Raw genomic sequence first — 20,266 nt, forward strand, 5'->3', positions numbered from 1 at the left:
ATTCTCGTCGCTGCTACGTCTGCTGCGGTAGTTGGTGACTGCGAATTGTAACTTGTATAAAGTCATGTGCATTGTATATGTGCATTATTTATAAAAATTTATGATGTTTCATTAAATTGTTACCGTAAAACAATTATATTTCTTGTACCGATGCCCTTTTATCCAAACCATTCTTCGCGCTTCATTTTTCCAACATTTCTTACTTTAAAGTCAATTAAAAAAAATTAAAGACTTCTAAAGAAAATTAGAAACTAAAATATTACAACTATAACTGTAAATATGTTAATTTGCATGCGTAATCGTCAATAGATAAACATATAGATATTGGAATGTTGTGAAAATTATAAAGCACATGTATGTTTAGTGTTCGAGATTTAGTTTTATATTGTGGAAATCGATGACCAATGATATATAATACGTACCTCCTCGAATCTTTTAAAAGCCTTTTTAACTACACATTTCAAGTAAGATAAAGTGAAAGAAGCATGAAGATCCTCGCGTACATCGTATAAAACTTTGGGCTAAACAATTTTATCGCGAGAAGAAGATGTATATAGATTCTAAGTAAATAAATATCTAAAGCCATTCTAACTAAATAAGTAGTAAATAAATACGTAAAATAAATATTTCAATGGTGAAATTGAAAAGATAAATGCTTGAAAATAATACAGGAACGTGATAACGGTTCTGCGAGAGATGACAACGAAATGCGAGCCATGTCGAATGCAATGCAGGATGCACGCGGAGATTCAATCTCAATCTTGAACAGTTGACGTCAAGTATTTTCCACGAAATTTTGCGACAATTTGATTTTATTAAGAACCTTGTTTTCCTGCATGAAATGTACGATATATTTAAATTCAAGATAAATTTATGTATCAGTATGTGTCAATAATGTCTGATTTTAAATTACGCCTTGTATATAATTAATCATCATAAAATTTGCTAGCAATTAGTAACTCGGAAAGTCGCTTATCCTCAATGATCGTCTTTGGATGTCAGTTATAATTTCAAGCAGAGGTCAGGCAAAATGGCCAGACAGACTATAACAAAGGACAGTATTGAAAAAGGATCTGGAACAGTTTGCGTTGAAGGTATTTGGACCGCAGATTATTGTTGAATATAATGATATAACGGGGTTACGCTCTCTCGGTGGTTATACTGTCTCTGTGATGCTGTCTCCTCGTTGTAGGACAAGGAGATATGCAGATTCAGATATAAAGAAGAAGATGTCGAGAAGCACGGACAAAATAAGGAGAAAGGGAGAGAGAAAAAGACGGATCCTTTATTCTTATCCAACAATGAAGCACAGGAAGCGCTCGTGATCGCACACGTGAATAGTAAACAGAATCGTGGCCACTGTGCCTAACTGTACTCTTGATTAATCCAGATAAATGCGATAATTAAATCATATAATGTAAAAAAAACTGTAAACGCAACAATTGGAGGAAGTATGCTGTAAAAGAGATGCAAAACTAAAGGAACATGCTGCGATAAAGAGATTTACGGTAAGTAATTATGTGAGTCGTCTTAACGTTAGTGACAATAAATTTCAATTCGCAAAATACACGACTATGGTGTTTGTAAAAAAAGCTATATAAAAGTATCGTCTTACGAATTTTTGTGATTACAGTTGATTAAGATGGAAAGAAAAGACAAAGGCGAACCTGAAATAAGATGGACCGACGTCGCTGACTCGGACAGTTAAAGGCTAAACCATGGTCGGAGAGAAGGGATCGGTGGTGCCGAGGTTCCCATGACGATCCACGTACCCGGTCGAACCAGTGACCTAAATTTTTGGGGTCCACTGGCAGGGCTTCCACATCTTCGGTGTCTGTTCCTCTCCGTCCCTTTCAATATCGTGAATACGTAAAAGGCTTTGAAAGCCTAATTTGTTTCGCGTTGCGAAAGATTAATTCATTTCGCGGAATAATAATATCTAATCGTTGCTCGTCGATACTCTTTAGAAAAAGAAGGAGAGCGAGTCTTATTTGTTAAAGTTGGTTCAATGAATATCGGGCTTACATCGAATGCCATCATGTACGCTACATTGAATACATTCAATTAATGCTCTCCATTAGTTGCGATGATTGTGTAATTTATTCGCGAGGTGTTACGAAGTGAAATATACCCCGTCGTACGTACACCAGCAACCATCTGTTAGTTTAGTATCCTGAATACACGCGAAATGCACAGGGAGTCTAACATGCTGGAAGCAATTAGCGAAATGCTTCTTGAAACACGCGTGATACGAGATGGTAAGTATCCCGAGTTTCGACCATTTGGTTAACGACTATTATTTACTAGCAATTACCTACTTCGCAGCTAGATATTTCTTGCATATATTATTATTCTCGTGTATACTTTTTAACATTATTACATTTCACGTATTATTCTAGCTACTCTCATGAGATAATAAAACATGTTGCATACAGAGATAAGCACAAAGTATCTCCACTGCTCAAAGATCTCTGTTTGCATCCCTTCTTCGTAGCTGCTCGTACGAAATGCCTGCGATCTCGTTTCACGCCTGTCATACTTTTCTCTCATCCTCAACCGACAGAGAGCCGCATCCGCAAGTTTTCGGATGAAAAGGAGAATACACGGGGACGTGTTCGAATCAGCGCGTGTATCGTCGCATGCATCGTTTTATCGCATCTGCGTGTATCGCCGGTGTATCTGGAAGACGCAACCGGATGCGATGTGGAGGATCGGCGTCAATTATGCCCGTCAAGGAGACAATGGACAATTCTCTCTTCAAGTGTGTACAGTACGGTAGGCAGCAGACGGCGTGTAGTTCCTTGCTGTGGAGCCTCCTTAAAGAAAGTCTTTCACCGTGTACGCAAAGGAGGTGTGCCGGAGAGTGTCGTTCTCCACAGAGGAGGAGGAAGAGGAGGTGGTGGTGGTGGTGAACGAAAAGGAGGGAGAAGGGCAAAGAGGAACGACGATGGAGGAGGGCCACGTTATACTACTTTGGTACACTTCGTCGTCGGTACCAGGCAGCGATGTTCCACTTACACGACACACTTTGCAACTCGCCTCGCTTCAGGATCCTGAAGAGTGGGTCTATCCTACGGTTCCGATCGCGCGTCGTTAGTTGTACATACCCCGCGTATATACGGCCTGCCTCGACAAGAAAATTCGTGCGATAGACCTGACGATGCTGCTGCATGCATAGGATTGCTGGATACGTTCGGCTCGATACATCGCGCCGCGATCGATCCAAGAAATCATTCTTATCATTGATCGTAAACAATTAGCGGAACAACTTGGTCGAAGCTGCCGGAACTCGTTGGCTGAATTCATCAGCCAAAGGCAATAAGGATTTTCGAATACCATATGCTTAGAATTATTTTTACGAGAAAGGCAACAAGATTTAAGATTAACGGTAAAAAGCTGTGAAAGTCACTTTTGCGATTACTTACGTAAAATCCGGTTAGATGCGCTAATGTGCCGGCGTCAGGCTGGTCTTTTTTCACGTTCGCAATATTGCACATATAACGATTAGTCTTTTATATCAAGCGCGTATGTACATTTTTTCTGACTGCTCTTTTTCTAAATAAATGGGAAAGCGACGTAATGTATCTTTCTCGCCTTGCATCCCATTACGGTATCAGTTTGAATAAGTAGATGCTTCCGTTTGATCTAGGACACGCGATCTCAGCTGCGACGAGTAGGCGCGCGATTAAATATACCTTGGACAAAGAGACAAAAATTAAGATAAGTTAAGAATTAGTTCCATTGCTAGAATATACAAATTCTATATCTATATATTCAACTATATATAAAAAATAATATATAGATGTTATATAAAAGAATTCTATATATTCATAACAATCGATGTTTTTCAAATTTGTAAATATAATCATTTTTTTATTAAAACTGCTAGCCATATCATATTTGTCATACGTGCTGTGTTTAAAATTCATGTTTCAGTTAATAATAATTCATGTATTCAATGAATGAATATATATACTACTTTCTTGATAAATTATCTGGAATTGTACAATCCACCTAATTCTTATGCCGTTTCCTGTATTACACGTGCGCATCTTAGCGATTATGTTTAAACTAGGACAAGATGAAAATCGACATACTTTTGATTACGTGCGCAAATTTGATTGCAACTGCCAAGTTTACTATAAAAATCATCGTAATCGTGGAATTAGTTGTTCGCGCACAAACGATCATTGAACAATTTCTCAATTCGTGTCACGTGATTTCGTGTGATATCACGATAGGACGACAGAAATTTTTGGATTCCCGTTGAGAAATCGAAATGCTGTCGAATCGCTCGTTTCAAATTCGACACGCTTTCGAGAGTATGAGGAAAGTCTGGCGACACAAAATTCTATTCACATATGCGTGAAAATTAATATGCATGTAAAAGATAATATCGCTTGTGTAAAATCAACATATTCGAGTTGCTGCTCCAGCAATATCCCAATAGCTCAAACTGTTTGGTAATGAGAATACAAGATTCAGATGGCGAATAAATGTTGTTGGACATGTAAATGTAAGAACAATAAATTGCAAAAATAAACACTGTGCATCACACCGAAACTTGTTTTTAATTTGGGAGAAGGCAAGATCTCCCTCGTATCTCTTCCCCTTTCGCTCATCTCTCATTACCATCGAATGTGCACACACATCTCACCGCTGCACGCATTGCGTACAGGGATGAGACGAGATAATGTGCGGCGGGAGGGGAGATGGAGAGAGAATTTCGCAAATGGACGAATAATTAAAGGCGATTCGGATCATGTGAGTGGTACAGTTCACACAGTTACATCTCGAGCTCCTTCTCAATGGACGTCGGTGGGTATGGTTGGCAGGTGAGCAGCAGCACCATACAAATACACACGCCACGTAGGTATACGCGCATATATGTCGCGGCTCTCGCATCATACACATCTGTGACTGTGGCTAATGGGAATCTTCATTCCCGTGGTAAAGTTCCCATCGTCGTTCTGGCATATCGCTCGCTCTTCGGTCCTCACGACGCAACTCCGTGCTGAGATTATTTCAGAAGATACGCACCACCGACGCAACATCGCCTAGAAACAAATAGACCTCGATACGTTCGTCTTAGTACATCTCAGCTTCCAATTAACAAGTTGCTACTCTCAATATTAATGATTTTTACACAGCACGAGTGAAAAGGATAATGCAAGAAAACGGAAATAATTCATGAAAACAAGCTTTTTGGATTCAGTGTTGTCTGCAATACAACTATAATTTTGACAATAATGCTAAAGAGAAAGAAGAGACAGAGAAAGAGAGAGGTACAGTTAAGAATTCATCGCATGTGGAACTTCTATATCTAGCTGTACTTGCTTTTATCTGATGCTCCATTTAAATAGGAATTCCTAATTGCCATTGTACGCTCCCTTCTAGTTGGATTTCTTATAAGACGCGATGTGCATTGATATAGAAGACAAGAAGTATGTCGCCTTGAATCAATCACTATTGAATGGCAAATTTGCAATTTAAAAATTAGCAATGATAATAAAATCCGGAAATTTATTATTGATATAAACTCCTATCTGTTTTTGCAAATGTCTATGAAATTCAGATTCGATTATCTAAAAAATACTAATAAAAAAACTTGTGAAACAAGTAGAAGAAGTGTATCTCAAATTTCATTAAAACGTAATGGAGGAAAATTAAAGGCAAATTAAGACAAAATAAGGCACAATTAAATGAGCATATCAGATAAATAAAAATATTTCATATAAAATTTCGATTAAAGATTAATTGCACGGTAAATCCGTTTACCTCTTTAACGTAATAGAACCATGAGAAACAAATTTGATTAGCATGCCATCATGCGATAGTGGCGGAGACGATGTCGCTGCGCTTACGATTACTTCCACATAGTACGACGATTTGATGATTTATGAGAATTATTACAATTCGAAATGATTGATGGCGCGATTCATGATAGCGATTCGCCGCGATAGAGGTATAAAATTTCTCGGCTCGTCCATCAGTCTTATCGTCCAGCGTATAGGGAACGCGATTAAGAGGACTACGCTGTCTTCAAAATGTAAAAATGCACTACTCGTTGCTATTCATCGTTTCCGTATATCTCTTTTACTCTAACGAACTCTCGTCGGGTAAAAAATATCCATCATGTGTATCGCTGGTCCTGTTTCTCAAATCTCGAAACAAGCGAATACGTTGGATGCTATACGAAATGAGTTTTGCGTCACCGCCGATTAATAGAAAGCTGCGTCCGTGTTTAATTTCTCTGCTTTTTTAGCTATGGTAATTGATGCGAGATACGTACACACCGAATGTCATTCTAGCCCATCGGTTTTGGACGGAAATAATTTTTGACAGAATCCCATGAGATTTCACTCGCGCCTGGCCACGGTCGCTGTGATGCTAAGAGAAATCGAACTTGATCGTTAAGCGAGTCGCGAATCGCGAGCTCGGCCCATTAGCCGCGTTCGAGTCTCCTCTGGCCCCGTCGAGACCCCGAAGACGAACGCGAGGGAATTTATCATTATTAATCGCTGCAGCAAATTATCCCTCGCGACAAAAATAAAAAGTTGTACGAAGACCGATTTCCTAAATAACAGTTTGCTACGAAATATGACATATTCTTCTCTGCTATAACATAATCCCGGAGGAGTGAAGAATGGAGCTATTCACAGAGGCCATTTTATCGTGTTAAAATAATAAATAAAAAGAAGAATGTAAAATGTAGGAATGTAAAATCGCATTATATAACGTATGAAATGCTGCTCGTCGACAAGTATGGCGATGCATTACGGCGGAATTCTGCGGCGAAAATTTCCGCGTATGTCGGGAACCACCTGTAAAAATATCTTCCCTTTCCCCTCCCTCTCTCCCTCTTTCTCTCTCTTTATCTCGAATCTACGCAGGTAGGATAAACAGCCGAGCTTCGACGTACGGGGCTACGGAGGAAAGGTGCACCATATCGCCGACAACTCGGTAGAAAGCACTGTGTTTGATGTCAGCGTACTAACGCAAGTTGCCGACTCGGAGAACGACTCGTTTGCACGTACGTGTGTGCATGTGTGTCGTATGCGTGTGTGAATCGACTCGTCTTTACCAGCATAAGCTGAGCGTGTTGTTCTCCCGGGCTCCTCGTGCTGGTAGGACCTTGTTTCATGACCCACATAAAGCAAGGCCGTTAACACTACTCACAGCCCGCGCGCACGTATGGGTGGCAGGCCCCAGCGAGGTGCGCTCCATGGAGGCCCACGTGCACCTCCTCTACCTGATAGCACCCGCCGCGCGCCGGACCCGCGTGCGAGATGGCCCCAAATTCGTACTATCTGATGGGATCGTGTTTGTACCTGAAAGAGATGAAGGATTTCAGATATCTCGTTTGGCCGGTGTGTCAGTTTTAAGTCGACGATCATATTGAATTGAACCAGAAGAACTTTGCCAATGTATGATGAGGCCATTGCGAGACCAATTACAAGGAATCTCCATTAAATCACGATTCCGTTTTTTCAGGTCGAAAATTGATGGGACAGATGGTGATTTTGTAGCTGCCGAATAACGCGATTTATATTGTGAGCGTGTATCTATCAACCATCACAGGATAAATCGTCGATTAAAGTGAAAGAAAAAGTAGAGCAGCGTGGTAATCGCTCATACTTCATGCACGCGAGATTCTTTGAAGATAGATATTTTCGAGATATAATTGTTTTTCTTTGCGTGAAAGCTATATATGGTTTGCAGATTGCTGATACTGATAAATTGTTTAGAAAAGTTTCTTTTATATGCGGAATGTCAGTCTGTAATTTTTTCAAAAGATATTTCTTTAGAATATATTTATCCAGGAATGATGTTAAACAGCTGCTTACGCTTCGTCTAGTTTTGGAGCAAAAGGATGTGATTTTGCACGATAAGTATAAATATATAACTGACGTAAAGTTGACCGTGTCAATTTTTGGCTCCACTGTATTATTTATGAGATGTGTCGCAATAAAACTCAGACTCTCCACTTTCCAAGATTTGTCATAAAAGCGAAGGAATTTTCACACGTGCATATTTGAATAAATTATTTGGACATCTGATATTGTTTATCTTAAATTTGGCATTAAGAATATTAAATTAATTTTGCTGCATATTTTCAGATTGATGCACGGCGATGTGGAATACAGAATAAAAATATATTTCTAATCAATTATGGAAAAAGAAAATTGTGAATTTTGATTCGATACTCGTATACATTTTTCTACATTTATTATCACAATTTTATCAGTGGATCGCTTCCTGTTTGGCAGTTACGATAGCGATATGGCAATTTCAATGTAATCTAATATCACAAACAAAACTATCAACCCAAAATAATTTTACTTATTTTATTTTTATTTAACCTTATTTATTCAAACTACTGCTCTCAAAATTTGCCCTCTTTCGTCATATTCTCTTTACGATTTTTTATAACTTTTTACGGGATCCACGTCCGCTCTCGCGTAATTTTATTCATATCAAGCATCACGTGAGCGATCTTCACGAGAGTATAATATTTTTTACACAGTTTATCTTGACGAAATGGTCCCCCCTGATGCGAAGCCCCACGGGCGAGGTGAAGAAGCCACGGTCCCCCGAGTCTTGCTCTTGCTCTTTCCTCTTCGTAGTACGCTTACGGCGACGGTGCGTACGTAAATACACGATTGTGTGCACGTGTGCGTGCACTTAGTGGGTCACACCGATGCGCGGTGGTGACGTGCGAGGATATCGTGCAGCAGCAGCATGTACCAACGTGCAGCGTTATCGTACTCATGGTGGAGTCCGGTCTGGGTCCAGCGACCAGGCTCACCGCGGCTGGCACCTTGATCTTGATCTTGACTCCGCGCGAGGTCCGTCTCGCGGCAGACGCCGCCGGCAGAGCGCGGATTCCCATTGCTCATTTTACACGTTTCAACTGGATAATTGACAGCTTTTCTTTTTTTCCTTCTTACCTTTTTTCTTTGTAGAATGCAAAACAAATAATAATATGACACTGTTGTTCGAAACTGTGAGAGTCATTTCTCTTTACTGAATTGTTTTTGTCTAGTTATGCTGCACTCAGAGAGTTAAGTCCGATAGTTCGAAGCTAAATCTTCAATTAAACTTATATAGTTTAATTGAAGATTTAGCTTCGAATATTATGCACACTATATTTTTAAAAGTAACATTAAAAATTTATTCAAAGTAATTAAAAAAAGAATTATATTTACAATATAGTTCTAAAAAGTTTAAGTCCGAACTATATAGTTTAATTGAAGATTTAGCTTCGAACTATCGGACTTAAACTTTTTAGAACTATATTGTAAATATAATTCTTTTTTTAATTACTTTGAATCAATTTTTAATGTTACTTTTAAAAATATAGTGTGCATAATATTGAGAATATATATAAACTATGCTTGATATTATATTGGATTGTAACCAAAATGACGAATTCTAGAAAAATGAACTCATGAAGTTACCACAAAGATGGCAAATGTTAGTAGAACAAGATGGCGCATATGTAGTTGAATAAATATGTATGTATATATACATATTAATTTAATCTTGGAATTTTATTAAAGTAACGCTACGAACTTTTATTATAATCCAATATATGTACGTTTGCTTTAACGCTAATTAATTCGTTAAATTAAGATACAAATCTTAGCTACGTTATTGTCTTAATTAGCTTCTTTAGCTTTCATTTTTTAATTATCTTGCTTATATGTGCATATTGAAAATATAACTAGCGCCATCTTTTGCAATTACTTCATACTAGACAATCTATGTAGGAAAAAGTTGGATTACTCGTAAAAGAAAGTTCTCTTATCTCTAATTTCATTATCTCTACATGTACAAGGCATGCCAAACACGTGCTCATTTCCTTCGAGGTACAAATTCCTTAACTAGCCTGAAGTTGATTTTATCTTAGCAGAAATTCAATAAGGCCTATATCCAGTTGAACATAATGTTTTACGATCTATCTTGTACAAATCAGTGCAACTCAATTATACACGTATAACTACAAAGTTTTACTAAATTTGTACCGCAACAGCACACAAAAGTTTTCCTCGAGAATTTATAGTTACATAAAAAGAGAAAATATTTATACACAAATCATGCACAATATTATTAACAATTTGTTCTTTTGCAGAATAACGTGAACAGTACATGCTGAAGAAAAATCGATCAGGGTCGTCGACCATGCGTTCTTGTTCGATCGCTCGACCTGGATTCACAGAGGAGACTCCTGTCTCTAAAGGAGACCTTAAAAATCAGCAATTTGCGTTTCTGCCGCCAGTGCACGCTATCCGTAATTATCGACCGACTCGTCTCGATCACGATGCCGCTTCAAATGCAATTCTGTAATGCTCGTGCGATTGGGGATTCAAAGTTCATGGGTCAGGAGCGAGGGGGTTTCAGAACGGTCTCCGACCTTTCAAATTTTTCTCTATTTTATTGGTACCATCTCTTTCGTACAACGATCGTCACAAGAGAAACTTCCCCGACCGCATCTGATATCGAGTGAATCGCAAATTGACGATAAAGTTCTTTGTAATGAATTTGGAATCTGTCTTTCGATGCTTCACCATTAACACGTGCATACACAGATAATATTCATCACGAATGATGCATCATTCACGAAAATTAACTAATGGAATGCTCAGTTTCTGTCATAGCAACTTGCAAAAAAATTGACGAAATAACGCATGACAATCAGTAATAATCAGCATGATAATAAAGAAAAAGAATTATATGTGTTTCTGATTCAATCGCGTTAATCGCGACAGAATGCTGAATGGCATCAACACGATGCACATTTACGTTTAAATAAATTTAATGTCGTATTATAAAATGGTAGATCTGAATCGATCGAACTAGATCGCTCGTGAACGTTCTTTATGACGTATCGTATGGTATTCGTATCGTAAAATATTCTCGATCATTCTTAGGACACTTTGCCTCAAGATGCCCCGCAAACGCGGTAACAACCCAAGAATCATACTTCACGCTACAACTTTAGTCCTTTTCGTTCCTGTTATTACGAGTAACAATGAAATATCGATATTTTCACTTCGCAAAAAGAACATATATACAAGCACAATCACTTAATCGTCATTAATTGTACTGCCTTTTAATTACGCTAATCTTATAATATTTTCTATTCCACATTAATAATTAAAGTTCAACTTCGAGGATTGCCAATTTATCGTGTCATCTGCTTACCGAATATTGGCACCGTTCTAAATGCGCGATCGACCTGACTCGAGACCTCGCGACGAACAAACTAGAACAGTTCAATCAGCATTCCCTTCGATTGATCTTCGAACACAGATATTTACATTCGAATCTGTTTTATGGGAACATCAAATGCAACACGAAAATTCATCTTACTAAATTGTCGAGTTTGCGCATAGACGAGACAACTATCTTTGCGACTTTGAATATCCAGTTTCAAGAATTTCAATTCTACCCATTGTACGTATCATGAGAAATTGATTCCATCAAACAAATTCTTACGTTTACGAAGAAATAACAGTGCACGCAATTATAAAAAATTTAATAAAAATCCCAATATTTTTATATCTTCGTGTACAAGTACATTTTCCTTTCCACTCGTAGTATATTCTTCGTACTACAATACTACGCACTATAATAACAAAAAAAATATATCTTTAGTATCATTATTGAATAATATATGATATGACATAGCCAATTTATTTTATAAATAACTAGTAATAATTATCAGTAACTTCAATCACATCTTTGAACTATCATGTGTATGAATAATCTAATTTCTGACTAAGCTTCTAATTCGATGATGATATGTTTTAGTTTTACATATTACGAATGTACTACGAGAAGTAAGGAAAATAACTTCGCGATAACAACATAACGTTTATAATCAAATTCCATTTCCGTCGAAGAAATTGATAAATTGATACAATTTGATAAATTTCTTAAGAACGTCAATCAGGCACTTAAATATTAATTCTATAGAATCAACGTTTTCATAAAATATAAGTATCTTTAGAAATGTTCATGGAAACTCATTGATGGATAAATATTTTCACTTATCGATTTCTGTGTAATCTGTAATACAGAACGGCAAACAAGCGCCCGATTTGTAAGACTTCTCAAACCATAACACCGCGTTGCGCCAACAATTGTTTCCTTTGATGGAGGCTCGGCGAGTCCACCGTAATCTCGTCCTTCTTCACGCTGTCGAATGATTTGGACGTTTTGAAGTTATTCAGGACTTTCAAGCAACTGTTATTTGTCATCTCGAGAGATTTCGAGCCCCTTAGCGACGCGCTAGCCAATTTCTTGATAGTTTCCGAGATCGGATACTTGAAATCTGCCCTCTCCCTCTCCCTGTCCTTGATTCTTTGATTACCGTCAACTACCAGCAGAGAATCCTTCTTCTCGACTTTCGGCGACTTTATCTGCTGTTGTTCCTCCATTTTCGTATCCTCGTGATTCGTCCTCTGACTCTCATTCCCGTCGATTTTCCCATTCCTACGCGTCACCGACTCCGACTCATCCTTGAATGGCTCCAATCGCGAGTGCTCGTTCTCTTCCTCCTCCTTCCTGTCGTCTTGACCTAGTAAAGACTTTGGTGGCGCTTCCACGTAACCGCTTTCGTCACTGTCCGCCTCCTCGTCGAGGGAGTCCAGAGTTAGAAATGAAGTTTCCTCATTTTGCAGGAACTCGTGGCTTATCCTGCTGGGATATTTTTCGTTCGCTCGTCTCTCCCTGTTTTGCGGATCATCAATCCTATTCAGCATCTCGCCCCTCGGTCGATAATCCACCACGTCGTCGAGGTCCTCGACGTCCTCGAAGTCGAACATTCGACCGTTCGAAGCCGTGTAACGAAATTCTATATCCTCCTCCTCCTCCTCCATCGATTCCTCCTCTTCACTCCGCAGGGGAAACATCTTTCTAGAATCTATTATAGGATTAAAACGGGGACTGCCGGCACATGTCATGAAATGTGGCGAGCCTTCCGAGTTTCTGCGTGCTCCTGGCCCTCTGCCAATTCTATCGTCCGAGAAGACAACTCTCTTGATCGATCCTCGCTGATCGTTTTGATCTGAAAAAATATTTTGAAGGTAAGCGAGTTTCAAAATAATGACAGTATGATGCATACATCGTGTATTACATAGGCGCCCCCTCTGAAGAAATCTTAGTACATATATCATAGCAAAGTCTGCGAGCAATACTAACTTTGCGCGAGATGCTCTTCCGGGCAGGCAGCCCTCTCTTCGCTCGTCGCCGTACTGGCGGTATCGCAACCGCTCGAGATGCTACCGTTCTCATCGGAGGATTCACGATTGAGAGCGTCCAGCAGCCTAGCTATCCTCCAGCCATCTTGGTCCTCCCAGCTACGTGCCACGTTCTCGAGGGAACGCAACTCCTCCAACAGCCTCTGCTGCTCCATCTCTTCGGCCACTGTGTCCTCCTCAATCGCCGATAGTTTCGGTGCGCTTTTCGATCTCTCCAATGGCGGTCGATAATTCTGGCCACCGGTGCTCAGAAGCAACTTCCTTCGTGGCAACGATGGATTATCGTACAACGCATTCGCCAAAGACAATCTGCAATTCGCAAATATATCATATAATTATAGTTGTGATTGTGATTAGCTAACAATATATATTTGTTTCTTATTTATAATATATTTGACAAAATATCATTTCAACTTATAAACATCATTAACTATATTGTCAACCAAGTAATTATTAAAATATTAAAATTTGTTGAATTATTATCTTCAATATTATATTAATAGAATTCTCTCTCGTCATTTTAACTCTCTCGATAAAAAGATAAATTCCTGAATGACAATGCGGTAAAGAGGAAGTAGCGAGCTAATTCTACGAGTATGATTCCAGCCGGAGTACTCAAGTATGTTTGATCTGCGACTCGGAAGCACTGACCCGAATGCACATCGGTCGGCGATCGCTTCTTGTTCTGAATCGTGACTCGATCGCGCGCACTCGATCTACAATCGTGATCGGAATCGTGACTTCATATTGCTGTACGAGCGTGCGTAACTGCGCGTGCACCTCCCAAGAGTGAAGATCGGAAATTTCTCTTTTCTCCTGATTAATCGGAGGACAAGACCTGTGTGCATGGTCGGCGTAACAACGATACAACGAACGAGGCGCGACAAAAATGCGAGGAATGCGTGATGGTGCGCGCCGTTGCCCGACATTAATAACGAGAGCCTAACGGAAACATGAAGAAATCTACCTTTAAGAAATTGTGCCGCGTGTTCCATCACGGTCTCTGTTCGCACCTAATTACATCAAAAACTCAGAGATATATAAAAATTAGACAAAAAAGATTACTTTCTTTAAACAGTTATTAATCGTTAAATTAACGCATTAATGTAAACGCATCTCATGTTTCATTAATCTTTACAATGCGACTCTATAATTCACGGTAATACCCAACAATACTTTACTAATTCCACTGTAACACAGTTACTAATTCCCACTAATTACTTGTAAACTTTGCATAATATCCGCTAATTTTCGCTAATACTACCATCATAAACTCCATTTTCTTCACCTGTTTACTTACCCGTTTCCGACAAATGAAGCAAAAGTTAATATAATAATTAATATATAATTCTTAATTCGTCAAATATTTATAAATATTATAAGCAATTTTTAATTTATACGTAATTTATACAAAAACTCCTAGTTAAATAACTGAAATAAATATATTAATATAATTATTTCGCCAAATATTAATTAAAAGTTTTTCAATTTATTGTCTTTATCCAAAATTAAATATTCTATTTCGGGCAATGAAATTTCATTGCCTCTCTCGTGTTTCTTGTAGCGGCTCAATTTCGTCTTATCGCTCTCACCTGGCATTTTGCCTGGAGACCTTGTCACGGCGAAATTCCAAGAGCGCCTGCTGCAACCTGGCGTTCAAGATCGAGGCGAGTCTCCTCGCGGTGGACTCCTTGCTGCACAGAGCGGCATGGCACCTCAGTTCGGGCCTCAGCCTACGACCTTCGTGCCTGTACACCCAGACGAAGAGCCGCGGGTGGGAAGCTGGGGCCGTGCAGTACGTCACACGGTGAGCCCAATACTCGGTGACACCATGATCCTTCGTGGTAGCCGTTAGACCACCGTTGGTCACTGTCAGCCGCATGCAGACATCGGGCTTGGAGCTGCTCACGTAAGTTCGCCATAGGGTGGACACGGGCTTGTCGACGCAGCCTTCACCTGCAAAAGCACAATTAACGTTAGCTCTTTGAAGTGACCAGAATTGCTGCGTCAGAATGTCAAAGGGTCCTTGACTCCTTCGACTCCATTACATCTCGGCCATCCCAGTTTGAAACGATTAGCCCACGTTTCCGTTTTAGCAATCCAGCGTTATTGGCGCACGAGCATAATCGAACGCTGAGGAATGCCGCTCCTCCAACACACAGTACCGCGACAGGCATGTCGGTTTAGCGAAGTGTGTCGCTTTAGGATTGATCACCTGTAAACGACGTGTCTGCGGTATACCTGCTACGCCATTCTAGCCGCGATTCAGCGTGCAAGTACAAACGCGCGAGGCATCTCGGCACGTACATACGTGCGGAATGAGATAGATAGCTCCGTTCCCTCGTGTACTTCGAGGCATATCCCCGACTTTCGATACAGTTCGATTCGCCGTGTGCCGCTACGGCGACTCGGATCGCGTTGCCAATTTAGAGATACAGGAAACGCAAGTACAGTTACTTAGAGTTCGAAAGCAAGTCGAGAGTCGGCAGGCGAAATAGGAGGAGAGGGACAAAAAGAGAGAAAGAGAGATAGAGAGAGAGAGAAAGAAGAACGGAGGGAGAAAGGTGCACAAGCTGAGTAAGAAAAAAAGAAAAAGATGAGACGTGGAACAGGTAGATGCACGCTGGAGTCTCTCGTGATCCGCTATTTGCAACGGAAGAAAAATTGCGAATCTTCGCGGAGATCTGAAAGTGATTTGTGCAGCGATAGCAGCAGGTGTACCTGCTCGTCGATATAAATCTAATGCAAGGTGATTCTAAGTTTGCGCTTCAATTAACAGATCCACTCTTAAAAAAGCCGTGTTAAATCAAATCGCAATCATTGTTGCCTCTTTTCCGCGATGCTGATTGGTTATTTCGATTCGCGTTGTGCGTTATGTTCAGTTTAGAATCTACTAGTAACAATATATAGCACAGAACTCCTCGGAAAAGAAAACAATTTTAATGGCTAGAACTTTTTCATTTATTGTTTTAACGAATTTTAAATCATCGAGAACTCTAGGCAATATGCCAAATAACAATATAAATAGCACAGAACTCCTCGGAAAAGAAAACAATTTTAATGGCTAGAACTTTTTCATTTATTGTTTTAACGAATTTTAAATCATCGAGAACGCTAGGCAATATGCCAAATAACAATATAAATAGCACAGAACTCCTCGGAAAAGAAAACAATTTTAATGGCTAGAACTTTTTCATTTATTGTTTTAACGAATTTTAAATCATCGAGAACGCTAGGCAATATGCCAAATAACAATATAAATAGCACAGAACTCCTCGGAAAAGAAAACAATTTTAATGGCTAGAACTTTTTCATTTATTGTTTTAACGAATTTTAAATCATCGAGAACTCTAAGCAATATGCCAAATAACAATATAAATAGCACAGAACTCCTCGGAAAAGAAAACAATTTTAATGGCTAGAACTTTTTCATTTATTGTTTTAACGAATTTTAAATCATCGAGAACTCTAAGCAATATGCCAAATAACAATATAAATAGCACAGAACTCCTCGGAAAAGAAAACAATTTTAATGGCTAGAACTTTTTCATTTATTGTTTTAACGAATTTTAAATCATCGAGAACTCTAAGCAATATGCCAAATAACAATATAAATAGCACAGAACTCCTCGGAAAAGAAAACAATTTTAATGGCTAGAACTTTTTCATTTATTGTTTTAACGAATTTTAAATCATCGAGAACTCTAAGCAATATGCCAAATAACAATATAAATAGCACAGAACTCCTCGGAAAAGAAAACAATTTTAATGGCTAGAACTTTTTCATTTATTGTTTTAACGAATTTTAAATCATAGCGCATAGCGCGCGCCTGTGTTGTACTAGTTGATAATAAATTAAAATTCAATCCAAGTAGATAGATAGTTGTTTTGAATAGTTGTTTTGCAGGATTTTTCTGCACATTCGTGGGAGATTTCGCAACCTTTACGAACGTGGCATAACACGGCAGAGCTTTTTTCATAATTGCGAATATAGCAAGCTGATTTATCGCCGGGGAGTAAATTAATTCAAAATAATTACGAACGCGCGAATATGAATTTGATCTTTGATCATGAATCGTCATACCGGTCAAGCTCGATAATCGTAACACGATTGCCGGCAAAGCGGCGACTCTTTCCGAGACGACAAAAAGTTTCCTGCATTTTACACGGCATCTTAGGTCAGTCATTATGTAAATGGTGCGTTACACATGTGATCCTTCACTGACTACTTTTATATGTACGATGACTCGTTAATGAGAGACAGTGATGCTTTTGAAGAAACGCAGCTGAAAGACGGAAAGTGTAAATTAATTAAATATATTTATGCAATATACAGACAGAAACAAGAAACATTGGAAGCATCATTAGAAACTTATCACAAATATGATTGTACTCGCAATTAATATAATTATAAAATAATATAATAAGATTTTACAATTATAATTACAGAATATAAAAATATACTGTATATACCAAAATTATAAAATAATTATTTATAATGATCAAAATGAAAAATATCAACGCAATTTTTAATACCTTTGTAATAGATCTATATAATACAGCAACTATAAAACAGTATAAATAATAATTACTAATTTAGCATCATATATTCAACGATTAAAGGACGGATAATGTCACCACTTCGAATGAAACTGACTAACATGAGAATAAAAAGATCACGCGATACTAAACATGACGTGAGTGTTTATTGAATTCCACATGTTTTTCTTAGAAAGACTTTGATCAGAAGCAGATGGCTAAGAGTATTAATTTTAGCCGAACTTTTAACCGATGAGGCCATTGTACTTGAACGCAACGCGAGAGAGATCGATCATCGATCGAAGATATTATTCGACATTGAACCCGTTATTCCGAGTAAAATATGATCCAAACGAGCACTACAGATCATGTTTCGGTTTCGTCACACAATTTCACAAATCCACGATGTCTATACAGATCTTCAAGCGATTCGCGCTACCCGCTGAGAGGATAATCGCGAGTTTCGTTTTCACATTCGCACGCCAGACGTAAATATTAAGACGTAAATAATGAGTCGGTTTCTCGCGCTTAGCGTTAAATGTCGTCATGCGTGATTCTCGATCCATCGCGAAATACCTCGGAAAATGCGGTATTTTCGTCTTCGACTGTATGGAATGTCGGGAGAAAGCACGCGTGCATCGTGGCTAATCGAGATCCGCGCTGCAATCGAACTGTGACCGACTGCCTGGAAAAAAGGATATGAAATCGAATGCAAATAAACCGCAACCAACAATGGTTCCGGTGTGCCCGTCTAATTTGCGTATAGGAAGCCTTATACGCTCACTGGAACATTTTATTCCGAGCGTGTCCGGAGAAAGCGCGCAGCAGATTCGATAAAAGCGATCCTTCTCGTCGCAGGTGAAACGTTGCAGTAATCATCGACGCGCTGTTAAACTTCCTTTTAGTTGTTAATAGTTTTTAAAAATAAAACATTGCGAATAAAAGAGAGAAAACCGCTCTTTCGTTCATTAGGACTTTTATATCGTTTTATGAAAAATGAAAGCTCATTTCTACTTTATTTTCTGAAAATACAAATTTACAAGTTTATAAGTTCATCGTCTACTTTACGGAATTTATTTTCACCGTTCTTTAAGCGTACGAAAAATTATTTTGGTAATAGCAGACTGAAACGCCGTTATTTATGAGGTAACAGGGCTCTCTGTAGATAAATCGCGGCATACCGTTAGAGGATTGACGAAAGCCAATTCCGAAGCACGGATCATCCGTAGCCCGTGATGATCCATCGAATCGCACGAACACTGTAATCGAATTATCGCGAACGGAAAAACAGACGGTCTGGAACGACGCGGAACAGGAAGCGATGGCGAGAGAGGGCCGTGCACCGTAGTACGACCGGGTCGTCATGCCGTCACGCCGCCGAGCTATGGCACTAACGCGTTAGTGTTCGGTATTATCCAATTAAAGGTAATGCTGCGACCGCCCGTTAATTTTTCTTCCGTTAGCTGACGGTCAGTTATACGCATGATGGTCGGCTCTCGTGCCTTCTGCCCGGATTTCGAGAAAACGAGCGCGCATTGTGGAACGCCGCGCGAAACTTTCCACGAGAAAACGGCATCAGCATCGCATGACGGGACCGAATGTCGCGTGCATCGTGCAATCGGATGATGAATGACATTACGTCGATGTAGGGTAAACGGTGTATCCCAATAATGTACCCCTTTTATAAGCTAAGGAAATTATTGTTTAAAAGAAAACCGATCCTTTCATGCCACAAGGCCACACTTTCCTATCTCTTTATAATACTTTTACATTACAGTTATGGCATCAGTATTCACTGATGGTATTGTTTCTGCATACTTTGATTGTAATCCATATCGATATTTAATGATTTAGGCGATATTTCTGGATTTAAAAAATCATGAAATATATAGCATAAATTTTCTTCTTCTGTGCGAGCTTTGACAAATTTTTTTAGAAGCGTAGGTGGCTGTAATAGATATTTTATTTTGGGCATTGCTATTTTTAGACAGAACAATGGGCCATAAAAAAGAAACAGTTGTGACGCTAATCTACGTTACGTAATGTAAGTTAAGAAGCTTCTTCGGACATCGAAGCTATTTTTTCAACGATTGAGATCGACATCGATTGAGCGTGATGTAAAAAACCTGTAGGTGTCGATGTTACAAATGTCAGCTAACACTACTATTTTCAATATTTTAACTGCTTAAAGAGAATTGCAAAAGAAATATTCCTCGCAAACAGGAACATATTTTATTCGCGTCGATTTTTATTGCTGTTGGCAGTAACATCAAAAAACGGCAATCATATGCTAATGTATCATCTGCAACTAAACGTGCATTATTTCATAACAAAAAAGGGAAATATATCTTCAATAGGACATAGGATGATGCGCTAAAAATTAAAAATGCAGTACACACAAAAATATATTGATTGCTTGATTAATTATAGTGGTTCAGTAAAAGAATTGAAACTGGACT

The 20,266-nt window shown here is 38.9% G+C and overlaps 1 protein-coding gene across 3 annotated transcripts in view; it reads right to left on the reverse strand.

The window, feature by feature from the left end:
- Window positions 1-10,414: 10,414 nt before the first annotated feature.
- The window catches only part of LOC105283288, a 43,750-nt gene continuing 33,898 nt past the window's right edge, over window positions 10,415-20,266 (reverse strand). For 2 of the 3 annotated variants that reach the window (XM_011345918.3, XM_011345917.3), the window contains exons 3-5: window positions 14,861-15,224; window positions 13,210-13,577; window positions 10,415-13,075 (exon numbers count right to left, since the gene is read on the reverse strand). In XM_011345918.3, coding sequence (XP_011344220.1) covers window positions 12,120-13,075; window positions 13,210-13,577; window positions 14,861-15,224 — 1,688 coding nt within the window. In that variant the 3' untranslated portion in view covers window positions 10,415-12,119. The remainder of the gene's footprint in view (window positions 13,076-13,209; window positions 13,578-14,860; window positions 15,225-20,266) is intronic. The other variant, XM_011345919.3, reaches the window with a different exon arrangement.

Source organism: Ooceraea biroi, chromosome 14 (assembly GCF_003672135.1).
Source record: "Ooceraea biroi isolate clonal line C1 chromosome 14, Obir_v5.4, whole genome shotgun sequence".
In the NCBI taxonomy this organism is placed as follows: Eukaryota; Metazoa; Arthropoda; class Insecta; order Hymenoptera; family Formicidae; genus Ooceraea; species Ooceraea biroi.